Source organism: Monodelphis domestica, chromosome 1 (genome assembly GCF_027887165.1).
Source record: "Monodelphis domestica isolate mMonDom1 chromosome 1, mMonDom1.pri, whole genome shotgun sequence".
In the NCBI taxonomy this organism is placed as follows: Eukaryota; Metazoa; Chordata; class Mammalia; order Didelphimorphia; family Didelphidae; genus Monodelphis; species Monodelphis domestica.
The window spans coordinates 291,716,519-291,742,789 of record NC_077227.1 but is presented as its reverse complement, the minus strand read 5'-3'; the positions used below and the strand labels follow the sequence as shown (position 1 = coordinate 291,742,789).

General features: G+C 35.0%; 1 protein-coding gene across 2 annotated transcripts in view; it reads right to left on the bottom strand.

The window, feature by feature from the left end:
* Nucleotides 1-3,391: 3,391 nt before the first annotated feature.
* The window catches only part of LOC100011572 (uncharacterized), a 52,808-nt gene continuing 29,928 nt past the window's right edge, over nucleotides 3,392-26,271 (bottom strand). Inside the window, exons 7-9 of one of the 2 annotated variants that reach the window (XM_056811041.1) lie at nucleotides 16,411-16,517; nucleotides 8,474-8,591; nucleotides 3,392-4,311 (exon numbers count right to left, since the gene is read on the bottom strand). In XM_056811041.1, the coding sequence (XP_056667019.1) occupies nucleotides 4,195-4,311; nucleotides 8,474-8,591; nucleotides 16,411-16,517 (342 nt within the window). In that variant the 3' untranslated portion in view covers nucleotides 3,392-4,194. The remainder of the gene's footprint in view (nucleotides 4,312-8,473; nucleotides 8,592-16,410; nucleotides 16,518-26,271) is intronic. The other variant, XM_007473247.3, reaches the window with a different exon arrangement.

Genomic DNA, 26,271 nt, shown 5'->3' with positions numbered 1-26,271 from the left:
ATGTTGTGAATGTTTGTTTCTTGCATTCATTTGGAGCACAGCAAATTTGTTCCAACCTCACATTTTTATTCTATGTATGTCTGCTTTTTAAATGTGCTTTTTTTAAAGCAATGGATTATAGCATTTTATTTTCTTATCCAATTTGTCACTCTTTTGTTTTATTGGATTGCTTAATCTATTCATTTAAAGTTATGAGTTAAATTTATATTTTCTTCCACCTATCTTTAGCATTTTTTCTGAATTAGCATTTTCTTTTGTTCCTCTTCTATTCTTTTTTTTTTTTAAACTCTTACCTTCCGTCTTGGGAGTCCATACTGTGTATTGGCTCAAGGCAGAAGAGTGATAAGGGCTAGGCAATGGGGGTCAAGTGACTTGCCCAGGGTCACACAACTGGGAAGTGTCTGAGGCCAGATTTGAACCTAGGACCTCCCGTCTCTAGGCCTAGCTCTCAACACACTGAGCTACCCAGCTGCCCCCATTCCTCTTCTATTCTAAAGACAGTATTTTCTACTTTAAGGCAAATAAATTCCACAGGCTCCCCTCCCTACACCACTAAGTCCCCCCACCACCTTCTACTACTCTTTCTTAATTTTGGAGTTGTAACTTATTCCTTTTTATTGCCTCCTTTTATTTAATTATCCATTTCTTCTGCTATTTTTCAGTAAAACAATTGTGCAAAATCTCCCTTCCTCCTTCAATTTCTTTTGCTAAAAAAAATTTTTTTTTGCCTAAAAAGGATTCTTTACCTTCTTTCCTTTCTATCTTGTCTAAACTTCTATTATTTGACTCATGGTGCTTATACGTCTTTGTTCCTCCTTTAAAAATACTTTATGAGAGGGGGAGTAAAGAAACAAGTATTTATTAAATGACTAGTATGTGCTAGGCACTTGTCTCAATCCCTAACCAAAATGATTTCTGAGGACAGAATCCTTCAGGCCTGCTGTAGCCCCACACATGTGCTGGCATTCTTCATCAGATGCAGGGATGTGTTGGTAAAGGTTTAACAACTAGCTCCCCAGAAAATAAAAATATGCACAGCAGACTTAAGTTTAACTTGTATTATAAATATTTTCCTCTTTCCTTTCATAAGTCTAGACAATCAACAAATAATACATTGAGGCCTGAATATTTCATAATTTTTAAGGTATAAACGTTCATGTTGAAAATTTAACAATCAGTTTTCCAGAGTTGGTACAAGCTGGCTCTAGCACATGCTCACCAATGCTGTGTTTAGTTTTCTGGGTGAGTGCATACTCTTCCTCCAGGCAGGTTAGAATTCTGTTTAGGAGAGGGGGACAGATATAGTTAAGGTCTTGCTCCCCAGAGGCAGGGTAGATACTAGCTACAAGGAAATTGATGAATGGAATCCAAAGTACAAACCTTTGTTTTGGGTTGTGTTGCCCTGTAAGAGCCTGGGGATTGATGATGAGAGATAAAAAGAGAGCACATTAGGTAGTAGGGATTTGCCTTCTCTGCTATTAATTTGTTTCTTACTTTGTTAAACTTCTTGCAATATTGGCTGAGACAATTGCAATCACTTTACTTCGTGCAAATTATTCTTATTTTGGGGAATTTTCAAGTTTGTGAGGATTGGAGAAAACGTTCTACATCTTATTGGTCATATGACTTCAGAATTTGAGTTAAGAACTTCTGTTTAGTTCATTCTAATTTTTGGGTAAGGTTTTGCATCTCTTGTACTAAGCAAATAATTCTCCTTCCAAGTCTATATCATCAGGCTCTCATTTAATTTATAGTACCATTTTTGATTTGTTTCATCTCTTTCAGGAATTCTAGTCGACTGTGATCATCTTTTTTGAGGTTTGGCTTAATGGTATTGTGGAGTTATTCTTTTCTCTGAGGTTGCATTGGGTGCCACTGGTACCCAATCTTAATCATTCTTATTGTGGGTGTCTTTTTTGTTTACTTATTATTCCAGCTTTAATTCTTGAATTGAGATAAGACATACTTCTGGAGAGGATGGCAGGGCCTTGTTTGGCCTTAATCTGTATTAGCTGGGCTATACCTGCATCCTTCAAGGATATCAGAAGAAACTCAGGCCAGGAAAGTTTCAGTGTGTTCTAAGTGCTAGGGCACAGTCTGATTGTTCTTTTCCTGGTTTGACTTCTGCAGATCCTCAAAGTTTGGTTTGGATCTGGATAACAACTGAAAGCTTAACCCTGGTAGTAGTTGCACAGTAGTCAGCTCTCAGACACAGACATAGGCTATGACCTAAACTCATGATAATGCTCAGTGGGTTCCTTCTTGATTAGGACTATTCCACTCAATGGTTATGGTGATGGTGGAGGAAGATTTTAAGAGGAAAGGAAAAAAGCAGTTATTAAGCCAGGCATTGTGCTAAGCACTTTACTATATCATTTGATTCTCACAACAACCTTGAGAAATAGGTGCTTATGATCCCCATTTTACACTTAAGGAAACTAAATTAGAAGTGACTTGCTCATGGTCACAAACTTAGTGCCTAAGGCCATCTCTGAAATTGGGTCTTTCTGACTCCAGGACTTTGGGATGGACTCTCCCTACCAAATGAGTAGAGGGCAGATGTGTGAAAGGTTGAGGAAATAGAAATGACAAGATATGGCAGTTCTTTAGACATGAGGGAGGGAGTAATGGGGTGAAGAATTTATCACTCCTTGGTTGCAAAACTATGTGACTGGAAGAATGGTGGTGCTCTCAATAGAAATAAGAAAATAAAGAAGAGGGATCCATTTAGGGAAAAATATTATTTAGGACAGGTAAGATTTGAGTTTGTTAGGAAGAATCTTTGACAGGATCATTCCTAGTGCTTCCCAGGTCTCAGTTTCCTCATCTATAAAAATAGGGAAGTGGAATAGATGATTTCTTAGATCATTTCCAGCAATAACCTATTATAACTCTTTTCTTGTACTTTTAATCACTAATGCTGGAATAGCAGTATATGGCCCAGGAAGAAGATGCACTGTCAATTGGCATCTGGTTGAATATTCTAAGTGTTGTGTCTAATTTCAACTTTTGGGGGCAGTGGTGGTTCTTCCTCTGTTTTGTAAACTAAGATGGAACCACCAAGCTTTCTGAGGGCTTATTTTCAGAACCTGGATGATTCTCATTTGAAAGGCAATCTTCAGAAGCTCAGCAAATTAAAAAATATAGTTAATTAACTCCTTTTCAAATAATTTAAATGAAACATCTCCTGAGTATGCAATCATGTAGAGAGTAGGTCTTAAAAGTTCTGTTATTGATATATACTAGCTATGTGATCCTTAGCACTGATACTGACTGAATACTTTTTGATCACCTTTAGTAATTTCCTCACTAGGAGTTCCCTGCACTGATAAAATCACAGGTCCATGCTCTATCAATCATACTCCTACATGTTTCATACATTAGTTAAAAATTTTTTGAGTTTTATGATCAAAGAACTCTTTATTCATTTTATGTGCCATGGATCATACAGTGATATTATAGTTATACCAGGTCAAGAAACATTATACAAAACTGGGTCCTAATTAGTGAAAATAATAAATTATATTCAAAAGTATAACTACATAAAATATGATAGCTGGTTCCAGTTACAAAAATGTAATGTAAATCTGAAAAATATGACAGCGATAACTTCACAAGCTCATTATTTGCACTGATTGAGACCTAACTGTAAATTATGTGCATAATTAAAGTGTTTTTTTTTTAAATAGGAACCATAGAGGACATATTAAAAATCTTAATGTTTAGACTTTAAAAAGGGATACTGGGGCTCAAATAAACCAAGCTTCATTAAGACTTTCGGGGGGCGGGGGGCAGCTGGGTAGCTCAATGGATTGAGAACCAGGCCTAGAGATGGGAGGTCCTAGGTTCAAATCTGGCCTCAGACACTTCCCAGTTGTGTGACCCTGGGCAAGTCACTTAACCCCCATTGCCTAGCCCTTACTACTCTTCTGCCTTGGAACCAATACACAGTATTGATTTCAAGACGGAAGGGTTTAAAAAAAAAAAGACTTTCAGGATATCATGTATTTCATTTCTATATGTCACAAATTGTAAAATTTGAGTTTATAATGGTCATTTTCTCAAATTTTAACTGGGCCTATAGAATTAGCTGCTAAAGAGACTGCATATATTTTTATCAGATTAAAGGAAGTCAAACTGTAAATAAATGTTTTAATTATCACATATATTAAAAAATTAAAGTCAATCTTAATTCTAAACAATCTTATATAAATGAATTTGTTCAAGTGCTTCTCTATCAATGTCTTTTTCTGCGTATATATTATAGTTCAACTGCACTTCTTCAACCCACTGGTTCAGATGTATAGCCACCTAAAATAATAACAGAGAAACAAAGCTGTATAAATGCAAACTTTAAAAGAAAAATCTTGTTCATAGAATTTTAAGAACTTAAAATGAAGAAATTGAAAACAACAGATCAATCACATTATAAGTTTAAATCAGCTTTTATATACATTAATATCTTGAAAGAATTTATATGCCTACCTTCATTAAGGTATCTGGTAGAAATAAGCTTGAGTTAAAATCATTATTTTTAGAACTATCATGAGAACAAAACAACGAAAAATTAAAATACTTAGAATAAACAAAAAACCCCAAATGTATTAAACCAAATTTGAATGGTTTAAATATTTGTGTGCTACAATTTAGGAGGCATCTCTCCTATGAAGACTGTCTTGAGTTTTGCAATTGTTAGCATTCTCAAACTTGAAAATATTTTTATTTATCTGTGTACATATTTTATCACCCCTTAATAGAATGTAAGTTCCTTGAGGGCAGGAACTATTTTGTTTTGTTCTTGTAGTAATAGCCTATAGCCCAGTGCCTTGCACATAGTAGGAGCTAAATTTTTTTTTAATTGAACTGTTTGGAAGTAGCAATCAAATTGTATATATAGTTTACTTCATTATTTCAAATAAGTCATTTTTGGATTTTATGGATTTCTGATAGATGTCATAAAGTGAGGATACCACTAAATGGCTTTTTATTTTAACATGACAACTTGATTTTATCTGCATAGAGAGCTCACAAACGAAGGAAATCTCTCTACCAAAGATCTTTAACTTCTCTGATATTTTTATTCTTAAAGAGTTGTCTGAGGTACTGAAAGCCACAATTAATGTGCTATATATTTGTTTTGTTAAACATCTCCCAATTACATTTTAATCTGGTTCTGGTATACTCAGGAATTTTGTTCCTTTGATGCTTCTGTCCTATATCGTACTGCCTCAAAGTAATTTTGAAAATTGGCAATGCAAATATATGGTGAAGATATTGCTAGAAAAAATTATAAGAATGATAGTTCTCTGTATTAGCATACAACAGTGTCTTTCATCCAAGCATCTCAAAAGCCTTTACAACTATTAAACAACATGTTGTGGGTTGAATCTACTGTTAAATATCATTCTTTTCTTATACATATACAACTGAGGTAAAAAGAAGTATTATAAAGTGGCACAGTCCAGTCTACTCTAATGCCACTAATCTCTTCTGTATCTTCTGTGATACTATGCAAAATTATGATTTGTTTATGTTAATTATGTCAATTAAATTAAAGTTGGAATTATTATTTAGGAGTTTCTGAGACCATATCAACCTCAAAGTAATGCTTCAGTCACAAGGCTATATTGAGATTTGAACCTAGGGAATGAGGAGCCAAGATGGAGGCTTAGGAGTGAGAAGATTAAATTAACTCCACTGCCCATTTTTAGATTTAATCACTAAAGGTGTAAACACCCCATTCACACTTGAGTGGGGGAGGTCTGTGACCCATGTATGCAACAGTGGGTGAGGAATCAGAATCAAACTGACTGCCCCCTGAGCAGTCCTAAACAAAGTTTCAACAGTAATTGGTAGACGTAAAAATTGGAGGAAGGCATAGGAAGTGATGCAAAAGAAAGTGTCTGTAAAAGGAAGTTACACCTTCCTGTGGAGGAGAATCGTCTGAGATTTGTCCAATATCTTTGTCTGAGATCTTCAGAGAGAACTTCGACTTCTTCTGGAAGTTCTGAGTTTGAGATGGAAGCTGGTGAAGAATCTAATGACTGGACCTAAGACCCTGTATGTGGTGAGACTGTCCTTGAATCTCTCCCCTTTGGACTAACACGTGTTGAGTGAAAAAGGCTGACTCATTTCCTGGATTTTCTGAAGAGACTAGCCTCAGGAGAAATATATCCTCTTGATAGAGGCTCTCTGTATCCCCAGGTCCTTGGCTACAAAGGCCAAGGCCTCTCTGGTTAAGGACTAAATTCCCCTGCCTGTTTTTTTTTCCTTAAACATTATTTTATTTGGCCAATTTCAAACATTATTTCTTGGATACAAAAATAATTTTCTTTTCCTCCCTCCTCTCCTGCCACCCCTCCCTTAGCCGACGTGCGATTCCACTGGGTATCACTTGTATCCTTGGTCCGAACCCATTTCCATGTTGTTGGTATTTGCACTGGGATGTTCATTTAGAGTCTATATCCCCAATCATATCCCCTCGGCTCCTGTAGTCAAGCAGTTGCCTTTCCTTGGTGTTTTTACTCCCACAGTTTTTCCTCTGCATGTGGATAGTGTTTTTTCTCATAGATCCCAGCAGATTGTTCAGGGACATTGCCTTGACACTAATAGTGTGAAGTCCATTACGTACGACCGTACCACAATGTGTCAGTCTCTGTGTACAATGTTCTCCTGGTTCTGCTCCTCTCAATCTGCATCGATTCCTGGAGGTTGTTCCAGTCTCCATGGAATTCCTCCACTTTATTAGTATTCCATCACCAACATATACCACAATTTGTTCAGCTATTCCCCAATTGAAGGGCATCCCCTCATTTTCCAATTTTTGGCCACCACAAAGAGCACAGCTATGAATATTCCTGTACAAGTCTTTTTCCTTATTATCTCTTTGGGGTACAATCCCAGCAGTGCTATGGCTGGGTCCAAAGGTAGGCAGTCTTTTAGCGTCCTAGGGTATAGTTCCAAATTTCCCTCCAGAATGGTTAGTTCAATTCACAACTCCACCAGCAATGAATTAATGTCCCGACTTTGACACATCCCCTCCAGCATTCATTACTTTCCTTTGCTGTCATATTAGCCAATCTTCTAGGTGTGAGGTGATACCTCAGAGTTGTTTTGATTTGCATCTCTCTGATTATCTGAGATTTAGAACACCTTTTCATGTGCTTATTAATAGTTTTGATTTCTTTAACTGAGAACTGCCTGTTCATGTCCCTTGCCCATTTATCAATTGGAGAATGGCTTGATTTTTTGTACAATTGATTTAGCTCTTTGTAAATTTGAGTAATTAGACCTCTGTCAGAAGTTTGTGTTATGAAGATTGTTTCCCAGTTTGTTATTTCCCTTCTAATTTTGGTTACATTGGTTTTGTTTGTATAAAACCTTTTTAATTTGATGTAGTCAAAATTATTTTACATTTTGTGACTCTTTCTAAGTCTTGCTTGGTTTTAAAATCTTTCCCTTCCCAAAGGTCTGACGTGTATACTATTCTGTGTTCACATAATTTATTTATTGTTTCCTTCTTTATGTTCAAGTCATTCACCCATTCTGAGTTTATCTTGGTGTAGGGTGTGAGGTGTTGATCCAAATCTAATCTCTCCCACACTGTCTTTCAATTTTCCCAGCAGTTTTTACCAAATAGTGGATTTTTGTCCCAAAAGCTGGGGTCTTTGGGTTTGTCATAGACTGTCTTGCTGAGGTCACTTACCCCAAGTCTATTCCACTGATCCTCCTTTCTGTCTCTTAGCCAGTACCAAATTATTTTGATGACCACTGCTTTATAGTATAGTTTGAGATCTGGGACTGCAAGGCCACCTTCCTTTGTATCTTTTTTTTCATTATTTCCCTGGATATCCTTGACCCTTTGTTCTTCCAAATGAACTTTGTTATGGTTTTTTCTAAGTCAGTAAAAAAGTTTTTTGGAAGTTCAATGGGTATGGCACTAAATAGATAGATAAGTTTGGGTAGGATGGTCATTTTCATTATGTTAGCTTGTCCTACCCATGAGCAGTTAGTGTTTTTCCAATTACTCAAATCTAGTTTTAGTTGTCCCCTGCCTGTTTTTTGAGCCAGAGGTTGAAGCAAAAAACTTAGTGCTTAAGCTAGATATCTTACCCTATCCCCTGATTTTCTAACTGCACTCTTTCTATATTTTGTAAATAAATTGTAAATAAATCTCTTTGGAATAAATTAAATTCCTGGTGACCCTATTTTAAAATAATCCAGCCCAAGCTTTTATAAAAAAAAAACAAACAACAAAACACCCCTTTTCCCTCTTACAGAAGCACCAAAAGCCCAAATTCTCTCTGATAATCTTTTCCCACCAATTGTTAAAACTCCCTTCAAAGAAAACAATTTTAATTATATATTATATATTGATCTGTCACTATTTTAAGACTGAACATAAATAGGATTTTGAAATTATTATTATATAAAAAATAAGCAATTAGTATTTAAAAACAAAATGATGACAAACCTGTAGATTTGAGAGACATTCTTTAAGACTTGGGACTGTTACTAATAATGTTCCTTTTTTCCTTACATTATGACTGATATATTCCCAGGCTCTGAAACATATTAAAAAAATTTTTCTCCTATAAAAAAGGACATTAGACTAGTGATCAATGGAAAACATTACAACAGAAAGTATAAATACAAAAAATGTAGGGACCAAGCCTTGAATTACTTTATATGTTCATAGTACACTTTAAATTTATTTTTTCAACAAGAAATACATAAATTTTTACTTTATTATTGTATTATTTACTTTGTTTTCTATTAAGATAGTCAATAAATATTTTAAAACACAATAAAAGCAATATTGTATGATAATTGTTTGTGAAAACTTGGCTACTCTCAGTAATGCAATGATCTGGGACAATCCTGACTGAGAATACTAACCACCCTCAGAGAAAGAACTGTTGCGAGTCATCTTTCACATCAGTTGCATTTATGGTTTTATGGTTTTAATTTGGAGTTTTGCTTATGTAAAAAAGACTTTGTTCTTGCAACAATGACCAATATGGAAGTGTCTTTTACATGACAATAAAAAATTTTTTTAAAGCCAGTGAAGACTTGAAAGGTGTGAAGGAGAAATCAAATTATGAAGAACTTTGAATGCTAAAGAGAGGATTTTTTGCTCATCTTTGTAGTTTAGCTTTTTGTAAAGGTCATCTGTAATAGGTACCTCCTATTTCTCTCTTCTTAATCCCCTTACAATCTAGCATCTGACTATATTATTTCACTGTTATTATTCTCCAAAATTATTAATGATCTCTTAATTGCCAAATCCAGTGGCTTTTTCTCAGTCTTCCTTCTCAACTTCTCTACTGTCTTTGACATAGTTGATCACTATTTCCTGCTTCATAATTTCTTTTCTCTAGGTATTTAGAATACCATTTTCTCCTGATTCTCCCTCCTATCTAACTGCTCCATCTCTGTTTCATTGCTGGATCTTCCTCAAAGGAAATTACAGCTCAGATCCAAGACCAAGCAGAATTAATTGCAGAAATAAAGAAAGTTTAAAAAAATGAAAACAAAAACAAATGATAGAAGAAAATGTCAATTATATCATTGCAAAAACAACTGAACAAGAAAACAGATCAAGAATTAATTAAAGGATCACTGGATGACCTAAACAGCATGACCAAAACAAAAGTTGGAGCATTATATAAAAAAAATTCCACTGGTCACCTCCTGAAAGAAACTAAAATGAAAACTCTCAAGAACATCAAAGCCAAAATCCAAACCTCTTAGGTCAAAGAAAGAGTACTTCAAGCAGCCAGAAATAAAGAATTCCAGGAATTAGTCAGGATCATATATAATTTAGCAGTCACTACTATGAAGACACAAAAAGCTTAGAATAGCATATTCCAGATAATTTATTCAACAAAACTGAGCATAATGTTGTAAAGGGGAAAAACTGATTTTAATTCTAATATGAGGAGATAATGAATGTGTTCTTTATGAATTCTATCATCATCAGGGGTCATAGAGGAAGTTTAATTAGAAAAAAGCCTGAGAGTGGTTGTTTTGCCTTGACAATCTTAAGAGAAGAATGGAATTGGGAAGAAAGAGGAATACGCTGGGCATAGAGAAAAGCAGAAAAAACAAATAGATACCCATATAACAAGGAAGAGGATATGGAGCGGGGTGGTTGGAAAGTAAACCTCATTCATCTGGACTGGTCAGAGGAGGAAGGAATACACACACATTTAGTAAAAGAAATAAATTCTACATTACCGAGAAATAGGAGAATGGAGAAGGCAGAATTAGTTGGAAAATAATTTAAGGGGAAGGATGAGTTCTAAGCAAAACAAAACCTAAGAATTTATGAAAATGTTTATGGTTCTTTTTGAGGTCACAAAGAAATCTAAAGGGAAAAATAAGGGGTTGTCCATAAACTAGAAAATGGCTAAACAACTTATGGCACACAAACATGATATAATAACCAGAGTGCTATAAGAAATGATGAAGGGGATGGACTCAGAGAAATCTGGGATGACACATGAACTGATGCAGCGTGAAACAAACAGGAATACAATTTAAATCAAGAAATTAGTAAAGACAAACAAAATTTGAAAGAATTAATAGTCTATTCAATATAAACAACAACTATAATTCTAGAAGACTAATAATGCTTTCAATCTCTTGTTAAGAGAAATGAAGGACTTTTTTTTGGATATGACAAATGTGGAAATTTGTTTTATTTGACTATACATGCTCCTAACAAGGATTTTACATTTCCTTAGTTCTTAGGGGAAGGGGAGATCTGGTGCTTGGTGGGAGAGATATAGTTTTGTGGATTGAAAAAATAAAATATAATTAAGAAACATATGAGAATGGTAGAGAAAAAGTGAGAAAAGAAATGAGAGCTATGGAGGAATGATATGGAAAGAGAATTAACTTGGAATAAGAGACACAGAAAAAAACAGCAACAAAAAACCAAGAAAATAACTCCAAGAAAATTAAGGACAGAGCAAAGAAAAGCTAATGACTTCATGGGGCATTAAGAAATATTAAAATAAAATAAAACTAAAAAATTAGAAGAAAATGTAAGCTATCTTAAGCAAAACAAACAAAAAAAACTGTCCTGGAAAACAAAATGAGGAAAGAGAGTTAAAGAATCGTTGAATTTACTGAACATCAGGAGTACAAAAAGATGCTAGATAACTTATTTCAAGAAATCATAAGAGAAAATGCCTAGATCTCTTAGACTCAGAAAAGCAAAAATTAGAAAAACCAAATGATCATCTCCTGAAAAAAACTAAACAAAATGAAATGAAATATCGTATTCCAGAAGACCAAAGAGGTAAGATTACAATCAAGAATATCAAACCAAAAACTGAGTATAATTCTAAAGAGGAACAAATGAAGCTTTAATGAAATAGAGTATTTCTGATGAAATGTTAAAAGCTACACAGAGGCAGGTAGGTGGCACAGTGGACAGAGTGCTGTGCCTGGAATCTGGAAGACCCAAGTTCAAATCCAGCTCAAATACTTATTAATTCTGTGACTCTGGACAACCCAATTATCCTGTTTGACTTAGTATCCTCATCTCTAAGGTGGGGATATTAAAAGCACTTACCTCTCAGAGTTATGAGGTTCAAATGACAATAATTGTAAAGTGCTAGCAAAGTACTAGATACAGGATACAGGTAAGTGTTATATAAATATTAGTTACTAGTCTTGTTATTAGAAAATCTGACAGTGAAATACAAGAGTCAAGAGAATCATAAAAAGGGAAACATGAGAGTGAATGTAAGGGACTCAATAAGGTTAAGTCATTTATATTCTTAAGTAGGGAGATGACACATATATCCCCTCAGAACTATATTGTCAGAGGGGGCAGCTGGGTAGCTCAGTGGATTGAGAGCCAGGCCTAGAGATGGAAGGTCCTAGGTTCAAAATCTGGCCTCAGACACTTCCCAGCTGTGTGACCTTGGGCAAGTCACTTGACCCCCATTGCCTAGCCCATACCACTCTTCTGCCTTGGAGCCAATACACAGTATTGACTCTAAGACTAAGAAAGAGATTAGTCAAAAAAGCAGAACAGAGATAGTGGGACACAAAGAGTATTAAAGAATAAGATGGAGGGAAATTCACAGTTAATAACCACACAAGTGTAAATATAGATGGAATTAATTCACCCATCAATGTGTAGGAAGAAAAATGAATTGGAAACTAAAGTTGATAATATGTTGTTTCCAAGAATGAGACTTGAAACTAATATACAAAGAATTTTTTAAAAGGAGGATGGAGCAGAATTTAATAAGCTTAAGTTCTAGTAAGAAAAAAAAGGCAGAGATATCAAATGTGGAAAAGCAGTAACATTTATCACATCCTTTATGGACCATAATGCAATAAAAATTACATTCAATAAAGGGCCTAAAAAGTAAATAACAATTAACTAGAAACTGAATAATTTAAGCTCCAAGAAGAAATCACAGGAACAATAATTTCATTAAGATAATGACAATTAGAAAACATGAAAATTCATGGGATATATTTAAAAGCAATACTTAGGGGAAATTTCAACTTAAATGATTTCATTAATCAAAGATAGAAAAAGCAGACCAACCATTTTAGCATGCAAATGAAAAAACAAGAAAACCAAGAAAGTAGGCAGGCAGAAAGAAACCTGTCCAAACCTTTATGCCATACAGCAATACAAGCTCTGAATGGATACATAATTTAGACATAGAAGGTGACATTAACAACAAATTATGAGTGCATGGAAGAAATTAGTACCACTTCAGAGACTGGCTAACATAACAGAAAAGGAAACTATAGATGCTGGAGGGAGTATATAGTTGTCTCTCCATCTTTCTCCTCCCTACCCCCCCTAAAAAAAGAAAGAAAAAATAAAAAATAAAAATAAAAAGGAAAAGTGCTATCATTGAAGCATTTTTTACATGGACAGAAAAGAATATAAAGGCTGGATGGAATCACAGACATTCAGGACAGCTTACATGTTACATGTTGAATTTATTATATTTTTAAAAGAAATTAAACATAATAGATTAGGGGTTTTGTGTACAATCCAATTTTCTGTTCTACTATATACAGGATGTCCAAACCATAAAACTGTTAATAGGGCTTTCATTGTGTGTGTGTGTGCACATGTACACACGAGCTTCTGTGAGCATATGTTTAAGCAAGCATGCATGTGCAAACACACATACATGTCCATTTCGTTTGGTCCAGTTCAGAATAATGTCATAACGGAATGGAAAATTTCAAAGAAAACTAGTTGGACCTTTATAAATTGATGTGACTAGAACTAGGAAAGTTTATTCAGTAATTCAGGAAATGTTATTCAGTAACATTATAGAGAAAAAGAACTTTGAAAAATTTTAGAACTCTACTTAATATGATAATAAAACATAGAACAAAAGAATGAAGAGAAATATACTATTGACCTCCTGAAAGAGAAGTGATGAGCTTAAATTATGGGAAAAACCAATTTTCAGACATGGCTAATATAGGAACTTGCTTTGCCAGATTATATGTAGATATATATTTTAAAAACCTGGTAATTTAAAAAAATTCTTAATAGTGGTGAAGAGTAGTGGGATGGACAGGTTAATTCTAAAAATTTGCTTCTTGAATAAGAAAAAAAATTTAAAATACTACTGAGGCACAGAAATTATATCTGCCATTTTTTCTCTATTCAAGTCTGACTTTCATTTGGTATAAGTGATGTAAATTTATCAAGGGTAATGAAATACTCTCCTACTATCTTATCTCCTTAATTATCTGTTCTATGATAATCAATGTAAAGATAATTCTTGGCAAAGGAATAAAAGCAAAATAAGGCTTTTGAAGCACTGCCTTTCCTCTATTGATAGTTATTTCACTTTCTCTACCACAAGGAAAGGCTCTATCTCTTCTTTGATCTTCCTTTTTCTCCTAATAATAGTTTAAAAAACAAACAAACTTATTCACTCAATATTCATTCATTTATATCCTTCTGACACCTAGTTCATAATGCTAGGTCATATATAAGACAAAAAGTTTATATAAGACTGCATGTCTACTCTCAAGAAGCACAAGACTAATAAAGAAGGTCGAGTGGAAAGAAACTAGAGAATTTGATTGTGGTCAGAACTTTGAGGTGTTTTGTTTTTTTTTGGTAAAGTGCTTAACCTTCAAGGGACTCAATTTGCTCTACTGGAAAATAAGGAGCTTATATAAAATATTTGTGGTTAACCAAAAGTTATAAAAATATTGGTGACCACTGAATGGAGAATGTCTAAACAAATTATAGCATATGAAATGTTATATGTTATCACATGACATAATGAATATGAATAACTCAGTAATATGAAAAGAGATATGAACTGGTGCAAAGTGAATAAGGAAAAAATGAGGGAACAATGAACGTAATAATGCAAATAAAAAAAAGAAGAATACAGTTGAATTCAAATGAATTGTAATGACTAATACTGGCTCCAGAGGACTGAAGATGAGCTGTTACCCACATTTAGAGAAATTTAGAGCATATGCTTTATTTAAACAATATTTGGAGATTTTTCTGGAGTAAAATATAGGTAGGGACAATGAATCAAGATAAAAAAAAACTCCTTAGAGATTGGTCAGGATCAAACCTGATCTATGTACACCCAGAGTGGTTTGGTAGGAGAACTGGTCAAGGTATTCCATCTCAAAAATCTCCGATCTAAGTTCTCAAATATACAAAGAACTAAGTCAAATTTGTAAGAAACCAAGCCATTCTCCAATTAACAAATGGTTAAGGGATACAAATAGGCAGTTTTCAGATGAAGACATCAAATTTTTAAAATGTTCTAAATCCCTTCTGATTAGAGAAATGCAAATCAAAACAACTCTGAGGTACCACCATATACTAACAGAGTGGCTATTTATGACAGTAAAGGAAAATAATAAATGTTGGTGGGGCTGTGGCAAAACAGGGACATTAATGTATTTCTGGTAGTTAGTTGTGAATTGATGCAACTATTTTAAAAGGCAATTCCGAATTATGCCCAAAGGGCTTTAAAAGAATGCATGCTCTCTGTCGCATCTATATCACTGCTAGGTTTTTATCCCAAAGAGATTTTTTAAAAACGGCAAAGGTTCTGTTTGTACAAAAATATTTATAGCCATGCTTCTCATAGTGGCAAAAAATGTGGAAAATAAGGGGGTGTCCTTTGATTGGGGAATGGCTGGATCAAATGGCAGACAGTCATTTATAGGGTTTTGGTTTTAAAAGATTATTACAAAAATGAATATTATGGAAATAGCACTTGAGTGATAACATATGTATAATCCAGTGAAATTCCTTGTCAACTCCAGGGGGGTGGGAAGAGGGGAAGGAGACAATAAGAATCATGTAACCATGGGAAAATTTTTTTAAAAAAATAAAGAGAACAGGAATGATAAAAGGGACAATCTGTTGGAGAAGTAATGTGATGTGATAACAGTGCATGCAGAAGTGTTTGCAAGTAGAAAGGTCATCTCTTCATTTGAGACAGATATAAAGGAGGAGATAGAGGAAGAAGTCCGAGTGAAATAAACTGGGAAGGAGACAAGAACACCTTGGTACAGGGTCTTAATTTTTTGACTGAAGTATGAGATGAGGGCTTTAGCTGAAAGGAGGTGTCATGGGAGGCTTTAGAAGGGATGAAATGATTTAGAATAGCTACTGTGGTAAGTGAGAAAGTAAACTAATGAGTGTAAAAGGATTGTCTTGGGGCAATAGGGACCTACTTTGTTTGTTTTGTTATCATGTATACTTTTTTACAATATAATCGCAAGAATGTCAGAAATGTAAAAAATGATCCAGACCTCATTATTGACACTGCCATATTACTTATACATTTCATCAACATTGATTCAAGATTTAAAGTTTCTTCTAAGAACCCTGACTCCTATCAAATTCCTGTACAATATGAACCCTGTAATTTTTTATTCTTAAGGAATGATGTAATGGTTTGGCTACCTATCATTAAGTTTTAAAAGGCAAAGGCTTAATAATACTTCATACTTGGAAATCACAAGATACTTCAGTGACTAAAATAACTTTTCTGACTTTGTACTCTTTTTAGCATGTGATTAAAATGCTTCTTTTCCAACTTTGATCTTTGAGTGCTTTTCTATATTCTTTTTTTTTAAGTGTGGAAATTAATTTTTTAATGGGGTTGTGGTAGGGCCTTGCTTTCTCTCCACTGAGCCACCTAACCATCCTGATTTATTGTACTTTAAATGTAACATATTAAAAACTATATATAGGTAAAGTTTGTTTTCAGAAAACATTATTCTATTAATGTAGATATATTCAAGCTATCTTAAAAAAATAATAGGCCAAGAAAAATACTGAATGTAGATATTTTATAAACTGAAAACTAAACATAACGTAAGAACAAACTGATTTTTTAAGGCTATATAACATACCTGGACTGTTCTGATCTATCAAGAAAATATTCAAAGACATTGTTCATGATAACAACATCAGCATTTTGAAGAAGTGAAGCTTGAGTACATATATCTGCATGATGTACCTGAAGAAGAATGAGTTCATGTAAGAACACAAAAGAAAAACACAAGATAGCAACTGAAATGGCAATAGCCATTTGATGGATTGATGAAAGTGGGCAGTATGCTAATTGCATCACATGGAAATGTATAATGATTTTTATTTCTAAACCCTTACCTTCCATCTTGGAGCCAATACTCTGTATTGGCTTCAAGGCAGAAGGGTGGTAAGGGCTAGGCAATGGGGGTCAAGTGACTTGCCCAGGGTCACACAGCTGGGAAGTGTCTGAGGCCAGATTTGAATTTAGGACCTCCCATCTCTAGGAATGGCTCTCAATCCACTGAGCTACCCAGCTGCCCCAATGTATAATGATTTTAATACAAATGGGAAGAATAAATCTATAGAAGCTAAAATATCAAGTGGTAAGAATTTGACAGATCAACTAATTTCATTTCTATATATGTAATATATATTGAATCAGTTATTATTACCATTATTAACAATATTCATTCAATACATTACAAAAGGGGAAATGATATGCAGGAGAAAAGAAGGACTGTGTGCTTGGGGAAAAAAATACAGGTCAGTCATATGATAAGAGTGAGATTTAACAGAGACCTCCATTCTATACTGGTATTCCACACAAAGAAAAGATCTAAAGGAAGTTCTATAGTATGTTGATGGCTCCCCTAGAGAAGAATTATGGTAGGACATGGAAACAGTCCCATAAGATGGGCAATATATGGGTTACATTTGCCTTAGTGGAGAAAGTATCCATACTAATGAGACCACATATTTATTGGCCTATTCTTTCAATAATGTTAATGGCTAAGCATAATGGAATTTCACAGCCTAAAAAAAAAATCAAAATTGTGGGTCACCCAAAAGAGGGACTGCCTCATATATAGTTAGCACAAACAGGTTGCATCACATTACCAATAATGTACTGGGACAAAATAAAAAAAAAAGATCTGTGGCTGGAAAGTGAAGTTAGGATATAAAGGCATGATGGAGAGCAGATAGACTGCTCACATGGCGCTCTCTTTTTAAAGAAATGTAGATCATACTAAATGGATGCTCTGAAGGTCAAGGAAGGACATGAACAAGAGATGAGCAAAAGGATGAGTGCATAAACTGAAATCTGTACCTTTAGAGAAAGTACTCAGAATCAACTAATCAATAAGTGTTTATTAAGGGCCTAGGAGGTATCAAGATACAGTGCTAGACAGTGAAGTATTAAAGTGTTAAAAAAAAAAAACCCTAAGTGTAAAATGGAGATTTGAACCCTGGACTTCAATCCCCAGAAGTCCTGGGTACTTCCCAGAATTCCCTATAATCTCACCTGAGTCCTCACCTGAATGCGAGAACACAATTTAGTATTTAAAGAGCTCTCTGCCTCCCAAGATTCTCTCTTTTGCTTCTAAGCACATGAGTCTCTCTACTGGGCATGCAAGATATAGTAAGTGAAATGTGAATGGGCTAATGTGCCCTAGGCACGTGCTTTTCTTATTTTGTATTTTCTTTATTTCTTAATTCTAATAATTCTTAATAAACTTCATAAAATATAATACTTTTATTACAAGAGACTAATTTAAGTGTTAAAGTTAATGGCAACCACTAGATTGGATGAGAACTTCTCAAATTAAAAAAAATAGATAGCCTAGATAATTATTTTTTTAAGTTACGTTTTTTGGGCCAAGGTTTTTTACCCTCGCAAAGCTGTTGCTGATTCAGCTTGTCCAAGCCATCTGCTCCGTACCCTCTTGACTTAGTTCACTCCTGCCTGCTTGCCACTCACGTGGTCCTGGCCCTACATGCCCGGCTGCTGCCTTCCTGCTTCTGTGCTCCTGTAATCCAGACCCATATTGCCCTCCCGATGATCCTGATCTGCCCGGCTCCAGACCCAACTCCAGAAAATCTGGTCTCTGAGCCCGATCAAAGATCGTCCCAGGCTGCTGGTAGCAGACCCAATTTCTTTAGGATCAAAAACCAGCTGGTAAAAACGGGGTTGTTCTTTCCTTAGCCTCCACGTGGCAGGGGGCAGGGGACAGGGGACCATAGGAGGGGAGAAAGAGAAGGAAGAGATTTTTCCAAACAGGAAGTTACAAGCATGGCTTATTTAAAAGGGTATCTTTTGAGTGCACTGATTCTGTTATTTATATCTCCTGAGATTCAGGGGGTAAATTCATGTCCCTGCAATTCTTTGGCCCAATCTGAGATTCTAAAAACCTATCCTTATTATGGGGAGGCAGCTCAGTGGCTCAGCGGATTGAGAGCCAGGCCTAGAGACGGGAGGTCCTGTATTAAAATCTGGCCTCAGACACTTCCTGGCTGTGTGACCCTGGGTAAGGCACTTGACCCACACTACCTAGCCCTCACCAATCTTCTGCCTTCTGACAATAGGCATCTAAATGGATAATTAAAAAAAAACAAACCAAGGAATATTAAAGAGACTGGAGGTTATATTTTTAAGGCATATTGGACTCCAATGTTTTATAAAAATCTCTGTATTTTATTGCATTTTACTGATAGTTTTGTTTAAGGTTTAATTTTGTTGATTTTAAGTTCATATACTAATGCATTCACTACTATTCGGTTACACTGAATCATATTAATATACTGGCTTTTAACTACTGTTATATTCTGTTGCTTTTCCCCTATAACTATACTGAACAAATATTATTGAATAAGCCTATATAAAAACAGCCTTTTTTCTGTTTTGACTTTGTAAATTATCACATAGATAGATGGACTCCATCAGAACATTGCTACAATTGTGTGACAACCTTTAGAAAATTTAATGAGCTAAATATCTCAAATTGATTTTAAGGGGTCTTTTAGACGTGATTTTTATATTTTTTTCCATCAACTCTGGTCATTTTGCCTGCCCCTAACAGGGACACCTCCCGCATTTATAAAAATATGAATGGATGGGATATCACAGTCTCATACCAACATAGCTGGGAAGTTAATCCCAGGGCATGGTGCCCCTGGATGACTCTCAAAAGAGGAGCATCTCTCATTTATAACTCTTCAGCTCACTTTACCAAACATCAACAGTACAGAGGGTTGAGTTTTTCCTAGACTCCACTCCCACATTTTTTTAATGATATCTAGATTTCTTGATGATGTTCTAGACCCAAGTAAGTTTTACTTTGTTTAAAAATATGTTTGCCAAGGTTGAAATATTGCTATGCCTATAAAAATTGTGACAAATATCCATCAGTTCATAGGTTCTTTTAAATGTCACACAGCAGACTCATATAAAAAATGATAGTGTGTTTTTTTGCTATTGTAATTAACTGGGCTATTGAGAATTTTGGGGATAATGATACCTACATATTTGTACTACTGTTCTTTATAAAAAACTGTTTCCTTGTGAAATTAATTTATTTGTACTCACAGTGGATCATGGCCAGGTATGAAGAGGAAATGGATCTCGTTTTTGGTGAGAAAGCCTTGTATTCTATATTTCCTTAGCTGAAACAGTGTGTCAATGATTATAAGCTATATTTTAAATTTTAAAACTTTTATTATTCTATTTTTCTTGCATGTGCAATATTATTTCAGTTTTTTTATTTTTTCTCTCCGTTTTATATTTGAAGCACATGTCACCAGTATTAAGATTTTTTAAAATTTTTTTGACTTAGTAGTAATAAGTTTAAAATACATTTGCTATAATGTCAATGATTGCCCCAAAAGCTTGAGACTATAAAAATGATGCCACTAATTGTATAAAAAAAAATTATGGGACTTTGCTTAATGATTCTCTCCAATTCCAGGCAAGATACACAAAAGAGCCATTGCACAGGGCCAAAGAAGCACAAAGCTGAACCTGAATAATGCCAAAAAGAGCCCACAGGAAATATTAATGTGGATTCGAGGTGGTGATTCTTGACATATGTTAATTCGTAGGTCTTCCTTGTATCCACACTCTTCTAGAAAATACTTACAGAGGGGGAAGCTAGGTGGCTCAGTGGATTAAGAGCCAGGCCTAGAGACAAGAGGTCCTAGGTTTAAATCTGGCCTCAGATACTTCCCAGCTATGTGACCCTGGGTAAGTCACTTGACCCCCATTGCCTAGCCCTTACTACTCTTCTGCCTTGGAGCCAATACACAGTATTGACTCCAAGATGGAAGATAAGGGTTTAAAAAAAAAAGAAAATACGTACAGTCAAGTATCTCAAATTTGGCTCCTACCTGGTTCCTTTAATCTTGTCCCTTTCCTGTCTTTCATAATGTGCCAACTTTCTGTAGTCTTGGCTACTGACTGGGTAAATGCTAAATTGCTCATATCATTTTAATTGGTCCCTGATTCAAGGACCTGTTATAAATTTACTTTTCCTTTATTTGGAATTTTTACACATAAGATTTTGATAGTCTATATTTCATCCAGAAATTATCTTTTTTTTTATTTGGATTTTTAAAAATGTTTTTTGATTTCTCTTACCAATTGATTCATATACCTCATAACTCAGGCATGCATCCTTAAGTGATTGTTGTGCTTTTCAATCACCCTCTTCAGGGGGGGAATGTATAATTATTATTATTTTAATTTGCAAAGTTTAAATTCCTTGAGAGAGAAATTTTAGGTTAAGAAACATGCTACCTCTCCAAATCCAAAAAGTGAACTGTTTGGAGAAGATACCATAAAGATGCCTCCACAGACCACAAGTTGCACGAGAAAGACCAAGAATGAACTTTGGTTGTGGTTGATTGAACATTTAATTTGTATGTATACTTTTATGCCAAAGGGGACTGCCCCCTAACTGACTTTTTGTCAATGCGCCTAGCAATTATTAGTTTTGTTCTCTTTTCCTCTTATCCTCAAACTATTGAAATCTTTAAGTTGATTATGTTTCCATGATCCTTTTGAGGAAACTGGTTTCCCACATAAGATCACAGGGGAGTATGTAAAATGGAGATTTGAACCCTGGACTTCAATCCCCAGAAGTCCTGGGTACTTCCCAGAATTCCTTATAATCTCACCTGAGTCCTCAACTGAGTGTGAGAACACAATTTAGTATTTAAAGAGCTCTCTGCCTCCCAAGACTCTCACTTCTTCCACTTCTAAGCACATGCGTCTCTCTACTGGACATTCAAGATGTAGCAAGTGAAATGTGAATGGGCTAATGTGCCCTAGGCACGTGCTATTCTTATTTTGTATTTTATTTCCTAATTCTAATAATCCTTAATAAACTTCATAAAATACAATACATTTATTACAAGAGAATAACTTACGTGTTACATAAATGACAATAGATTACAAATTATCCTTTTGATTCATGACCTTTCCAAGTTAAATAAATGAAAAAGTATTCACTTAAGTATTGATCTGAGTTCTTGCCAGACATCTATTATCTCTAATTTTTCTAAGTTCTATTCAGCTTTCCGGGTAAACATGGTGGCATTCTATATGCAAGACTCGTCCTCTCCTCAGCACCCACTGATATAGACTACCTCAAAAGACAAAAAAAACCCAACCCCAAATTCATAAAAAAGAAGGGACTCTATAGTAGGGCACAGCATTGAAGGTACATGGGATTTGGGCATTTCCACACTATAAGGGGGTAAAAAAGCTCCCAACAAAACGTGAGTTGATCTACTCTCCACCACCCCACTTACGGAGCCAGGGTCAGAGCCAGCACATTCTAGAACCAGTGAGTGAACGAGCAACAACTCTAGAGGGAGGGAGGGGCAGCTCTAGGTCCTTAGGAACTCACTAAGACCACCAAAGACCTACCCCTGAGAGCAGCTACACCTGAAACCCCAGCAGACTGAAGAGCGCAGACCATGGGCGCTTGCAGGAAGATAGAACAGAGAAGGGCAGCGAATAGTAGAAGCTACAGAGATTCCAGAGCTTGCCTCAGGCAAAATCCTTGTTCCTTAGCTCCAATGACAGAGAGTCTGCCCATCTCACTCAGATTTCTGACTAAAAAGGCAAGGAAAAACCTGCACAGTGATGGCAAATTATGCCCAGGAACAAAAATAGCCCATCACCAAAAAAAAATAAATTAAAGAAGAAGGCATTGACCCTGGAAAATTTTTACAGAGGAAAAGCCCAGGCTACAGAGGAAATTAAATTAAACCCAAAACCTTTCCCCAAAATGGAAATTGTCACAAGCTCTTGAAGAATTTAAATTGGAGCTTATCAAAAAGATGGAAGCCTTCTGGCAAGAAAAGTGGGAAATAGTTCAAAGAGAAAATAACAGTTTAAAGGACAAGAACTGCCAATTGGAGAAACAGCTAGAAGCCACAAAAAGCAGGATAGACCAAACTGAAAAGGAAAACCGGTCTTTAAAGTCCAGAATTTGGCAATTGGCAGGAAATGACCTTGCAAAAAAGTAAGAATTAATAAAGCAAAGTCAAAAGACTGACAAAATAGAAGAAAACATATACTATCTCACTGAGATGACAGATCAGGAAAAGAGAGCAAGGAGAGACAATCTGAGATCACTGGTCTACCTGAAAAGCCAGAAAGAGACAGAAATCTTGACATCATACTACAAGAAATCATCCAAGAAAACTGCCCTGATATTCTTGAACAAGAGGGAAAAATAGACATGGAAAGAGTTCACAGAACACCCTCTACACTAAATCCTCAAAAGACAACTCCCAGGAATGTAACTGCCAAATTCATGAGCTTTCAAGCTAAGGAGAAAATTCTACAAGAAGCCAAAAAGAGACAATTCAGATACCAAGGAGCACCAATCAGGATCACACAAGACCTGGCAGCTTCTACACTAAAGGACCGCAAGGCTTGGAACATGATATTCAGAAAGGCAAGAGAATTGGGTCTTCAACCAAGGATCACCTATCCATCAAAACTGACTATATACTACCAGGTGAAAGTATGGGCATTCAACAAAATAGAAGATTTCCAAGTTTTTGTAAAGAAAAGACCAGAACTAAGTAGAAAGTTTGATATCCAAACACAAAGATCAAGAGAAACATGAAAAGGTAAATAAGAAAGAGAGGGAAAATATGTTTTTTTTTTATTCAAACTTCCTTCTTTAAGGTCTACAATTAGATCAAATTATATGTGTAAATATATGGGGAGAATGTTATTTGTAATTCTCACAAATTATATTCACTATTATGTTAATTAGAAGAATCATTCACAGGGAGAGATTGGGGGAATGAGTTCTATAAGATGATATGCAAAAAAAGAAAAAAGGAGAGGGAATCAAAGATGGCACCAAGAGATACTTGAAGAAATAAAATAAAATATAACACAAAGATACGCATGGGAAGGGGAGGGGGGAGAACACTCTTAATAAGGAGGAGAGGAAGATAGTGCTAATAGGTAATACTTAAACCTTACTCTCAGTAGCATCAATTCTGAGAGGGAAGAGCATCTAGATCCACTGAGGTCTTGAATTCTATCTTATCCTACAGGGAAAGTTAGAAGGGAAAACTAAGGGGGCTAGGGGAGAGGGAGTACAAAAAGGGAGGGAAAAAGAGGGGGGAGAGAACTAAACAGACCCTAAAAAGACAAGAAGGAAACAAAAAGGGAGGGGCCAAAAAGGGAAGCATATTAAGGGAGGGGATTAGGGGTATTGATTAAAAGTAAACCACTGGTTTAAAAGGATATAGCAAAAGATGAAAGGACAGAACTAGGAGAGGATATCAAAATGCTGGGGAATACAAAAGTGACAATCATAACTTTGAACGTGAATGGGATGAACTCACCTATAAAATGAAAACAAATAGAGTAGATTAGAATCCAAAAACCTACCATATGTTGTCTACAAGAAACACACCTAAGGTGGGTAGATACTCACAAGGTTAGAATTAAAGGTTGGAGCAAAACCTATTGGGCTTCAACTGATATGATGACAGGAGTTGCAATCATGATATCTGACAAAACCAAAGTAAAAATAGATCTAATTAAAAGGGATAGGGAAGGTAAATACATCCTGATAAAAGGGAGTATAGACAATGAAGAAATATCAGTAATCAACATGTATGCACCAAATGGTATAGCACCCAAATTTCTAAAGGAGAAACTAGTAGAATTGAAGGAGGAAATAGATAGAAAAACTATATACTAGTGGGAGACCTGAACTCACCACTATCAAATTTAGATAAATCAAATAAAAAAATAAATAAGAAAGAGGTAAAAGATGTGAATGAAATCTTAGAAAAATTAGAGTTAATAGATATACGGAGAAAAATAAATAGGGAAAAAAAGGAATACACCTTCTTTTTAGCAGTACATGGTACATTCACGAAGACTGACCATGTACTAGGGCATAAAAACATGGCAAACAAATGCAGAAAAGCAGAAATAATAAATGCAGCCTTTTCAGATCATAACACAACAAAAATAATGATCAGTAAGGGTACACGGAGAGCCAAATCAAAAATTAATTTGAAATTAAATAAGATGATTCTCCAAAAACGGTTAAGAGAACAAATCATAGAAAAAATTAATAATTTCATTGAAGAAAATGACAATGATAAGATATCTTTTCAAAATCTATGGGATGCAGCCAAAGCAGTACTCAGGGAGAAATTTATATCCTTGAGTTCATATATTACCAAATTAGGGAGGGCAAAGGTCAATGAATTGGACATGCAAATCAAAAAACATGAAAGAGAACAAATTAAAAAACCCCCAGAAGAAAACTAAATTAGAGATCCTAAAATTGAAGGGAGAAATTAATAAAATTGAAAATGAAAGAACTACTAAACTAATAAATAAGACTAGAAGCTGGTATTTTGAAAAAACAAACAAAATAGACAAAGTACTGGTCAATCTAGTAAAAAAAAGGAAAAAAGAAAACCAAATTAACAGTATCATAGATGAAAAGGGAGACCTCACCTCTAATGAAGAAGAAAGTAAGGACATCATTAAAAATTATTTTGCCCAATTATATGGCAATAAATATGCCAATACAAATTATATGGATGAATATTTACAAAAATATAAATTGCCTAGATTAACAGAAGAAGAAATAGAATTCTTAAATAATCCCATATCAGAAAAAGAAATTGAATAAGCCATCAAAGAACTCCCTAAGAAAAAATCCCCAGGGCCTGTTGGATTCACAAGTGAATTCTATCAAACATTCAAAAAACAGCTAATCCCAATTCTACACAAACTATTTGACATAATAAGCAAAGAGTGAGTTCTACCAAATTACTTTTTGACACAAATATGGCACTGATGCCAAAGCCAGGCAGGTCAAAAACGGAAAAAGAAAACTACAGACGCAGCAAGCCTTTGACAAAATACAACACTCATTCCTATTGAAAACACTAGAAAGTATAGGAATAGAAGGGTCTTTCCTAAAAATAATAAACAGTAATTATCTAAAACCATCAGCCAACATCATCTGCAATGGGGATAAACTAGAAACCTTCCCAATAAGATCAAGAGTGAAACAAGGATGCCCATTATCAGCACCATTATTTAACATTGTACTAGAAACACTAGCAGTAGCATTTAGAGCAGAAAAAAGAAATTGAATGTATTAAAATTGGCAATGAGGAGACCAAGCTATCACTCTTTGCAGATGATATGATGGTCTACTTAAAGAATCCTAGAGAATCGACCAAAAAGCTAGTTGAAATAATCAACAACTTTAGCAAAGTTGCAGGATACAAAATAAACTTGCATAAGTCATCAGCATTTCTATATATCTCCAACCCATATCAGCAGCAAGAATTAGAAAGAGAAATTCCATTTAAAATCACCCTAGACAATATAAAATACTTAGGAATCTATCTCCCGAGACAAACACAGGAAATATATGAACATAACTACAAAACAT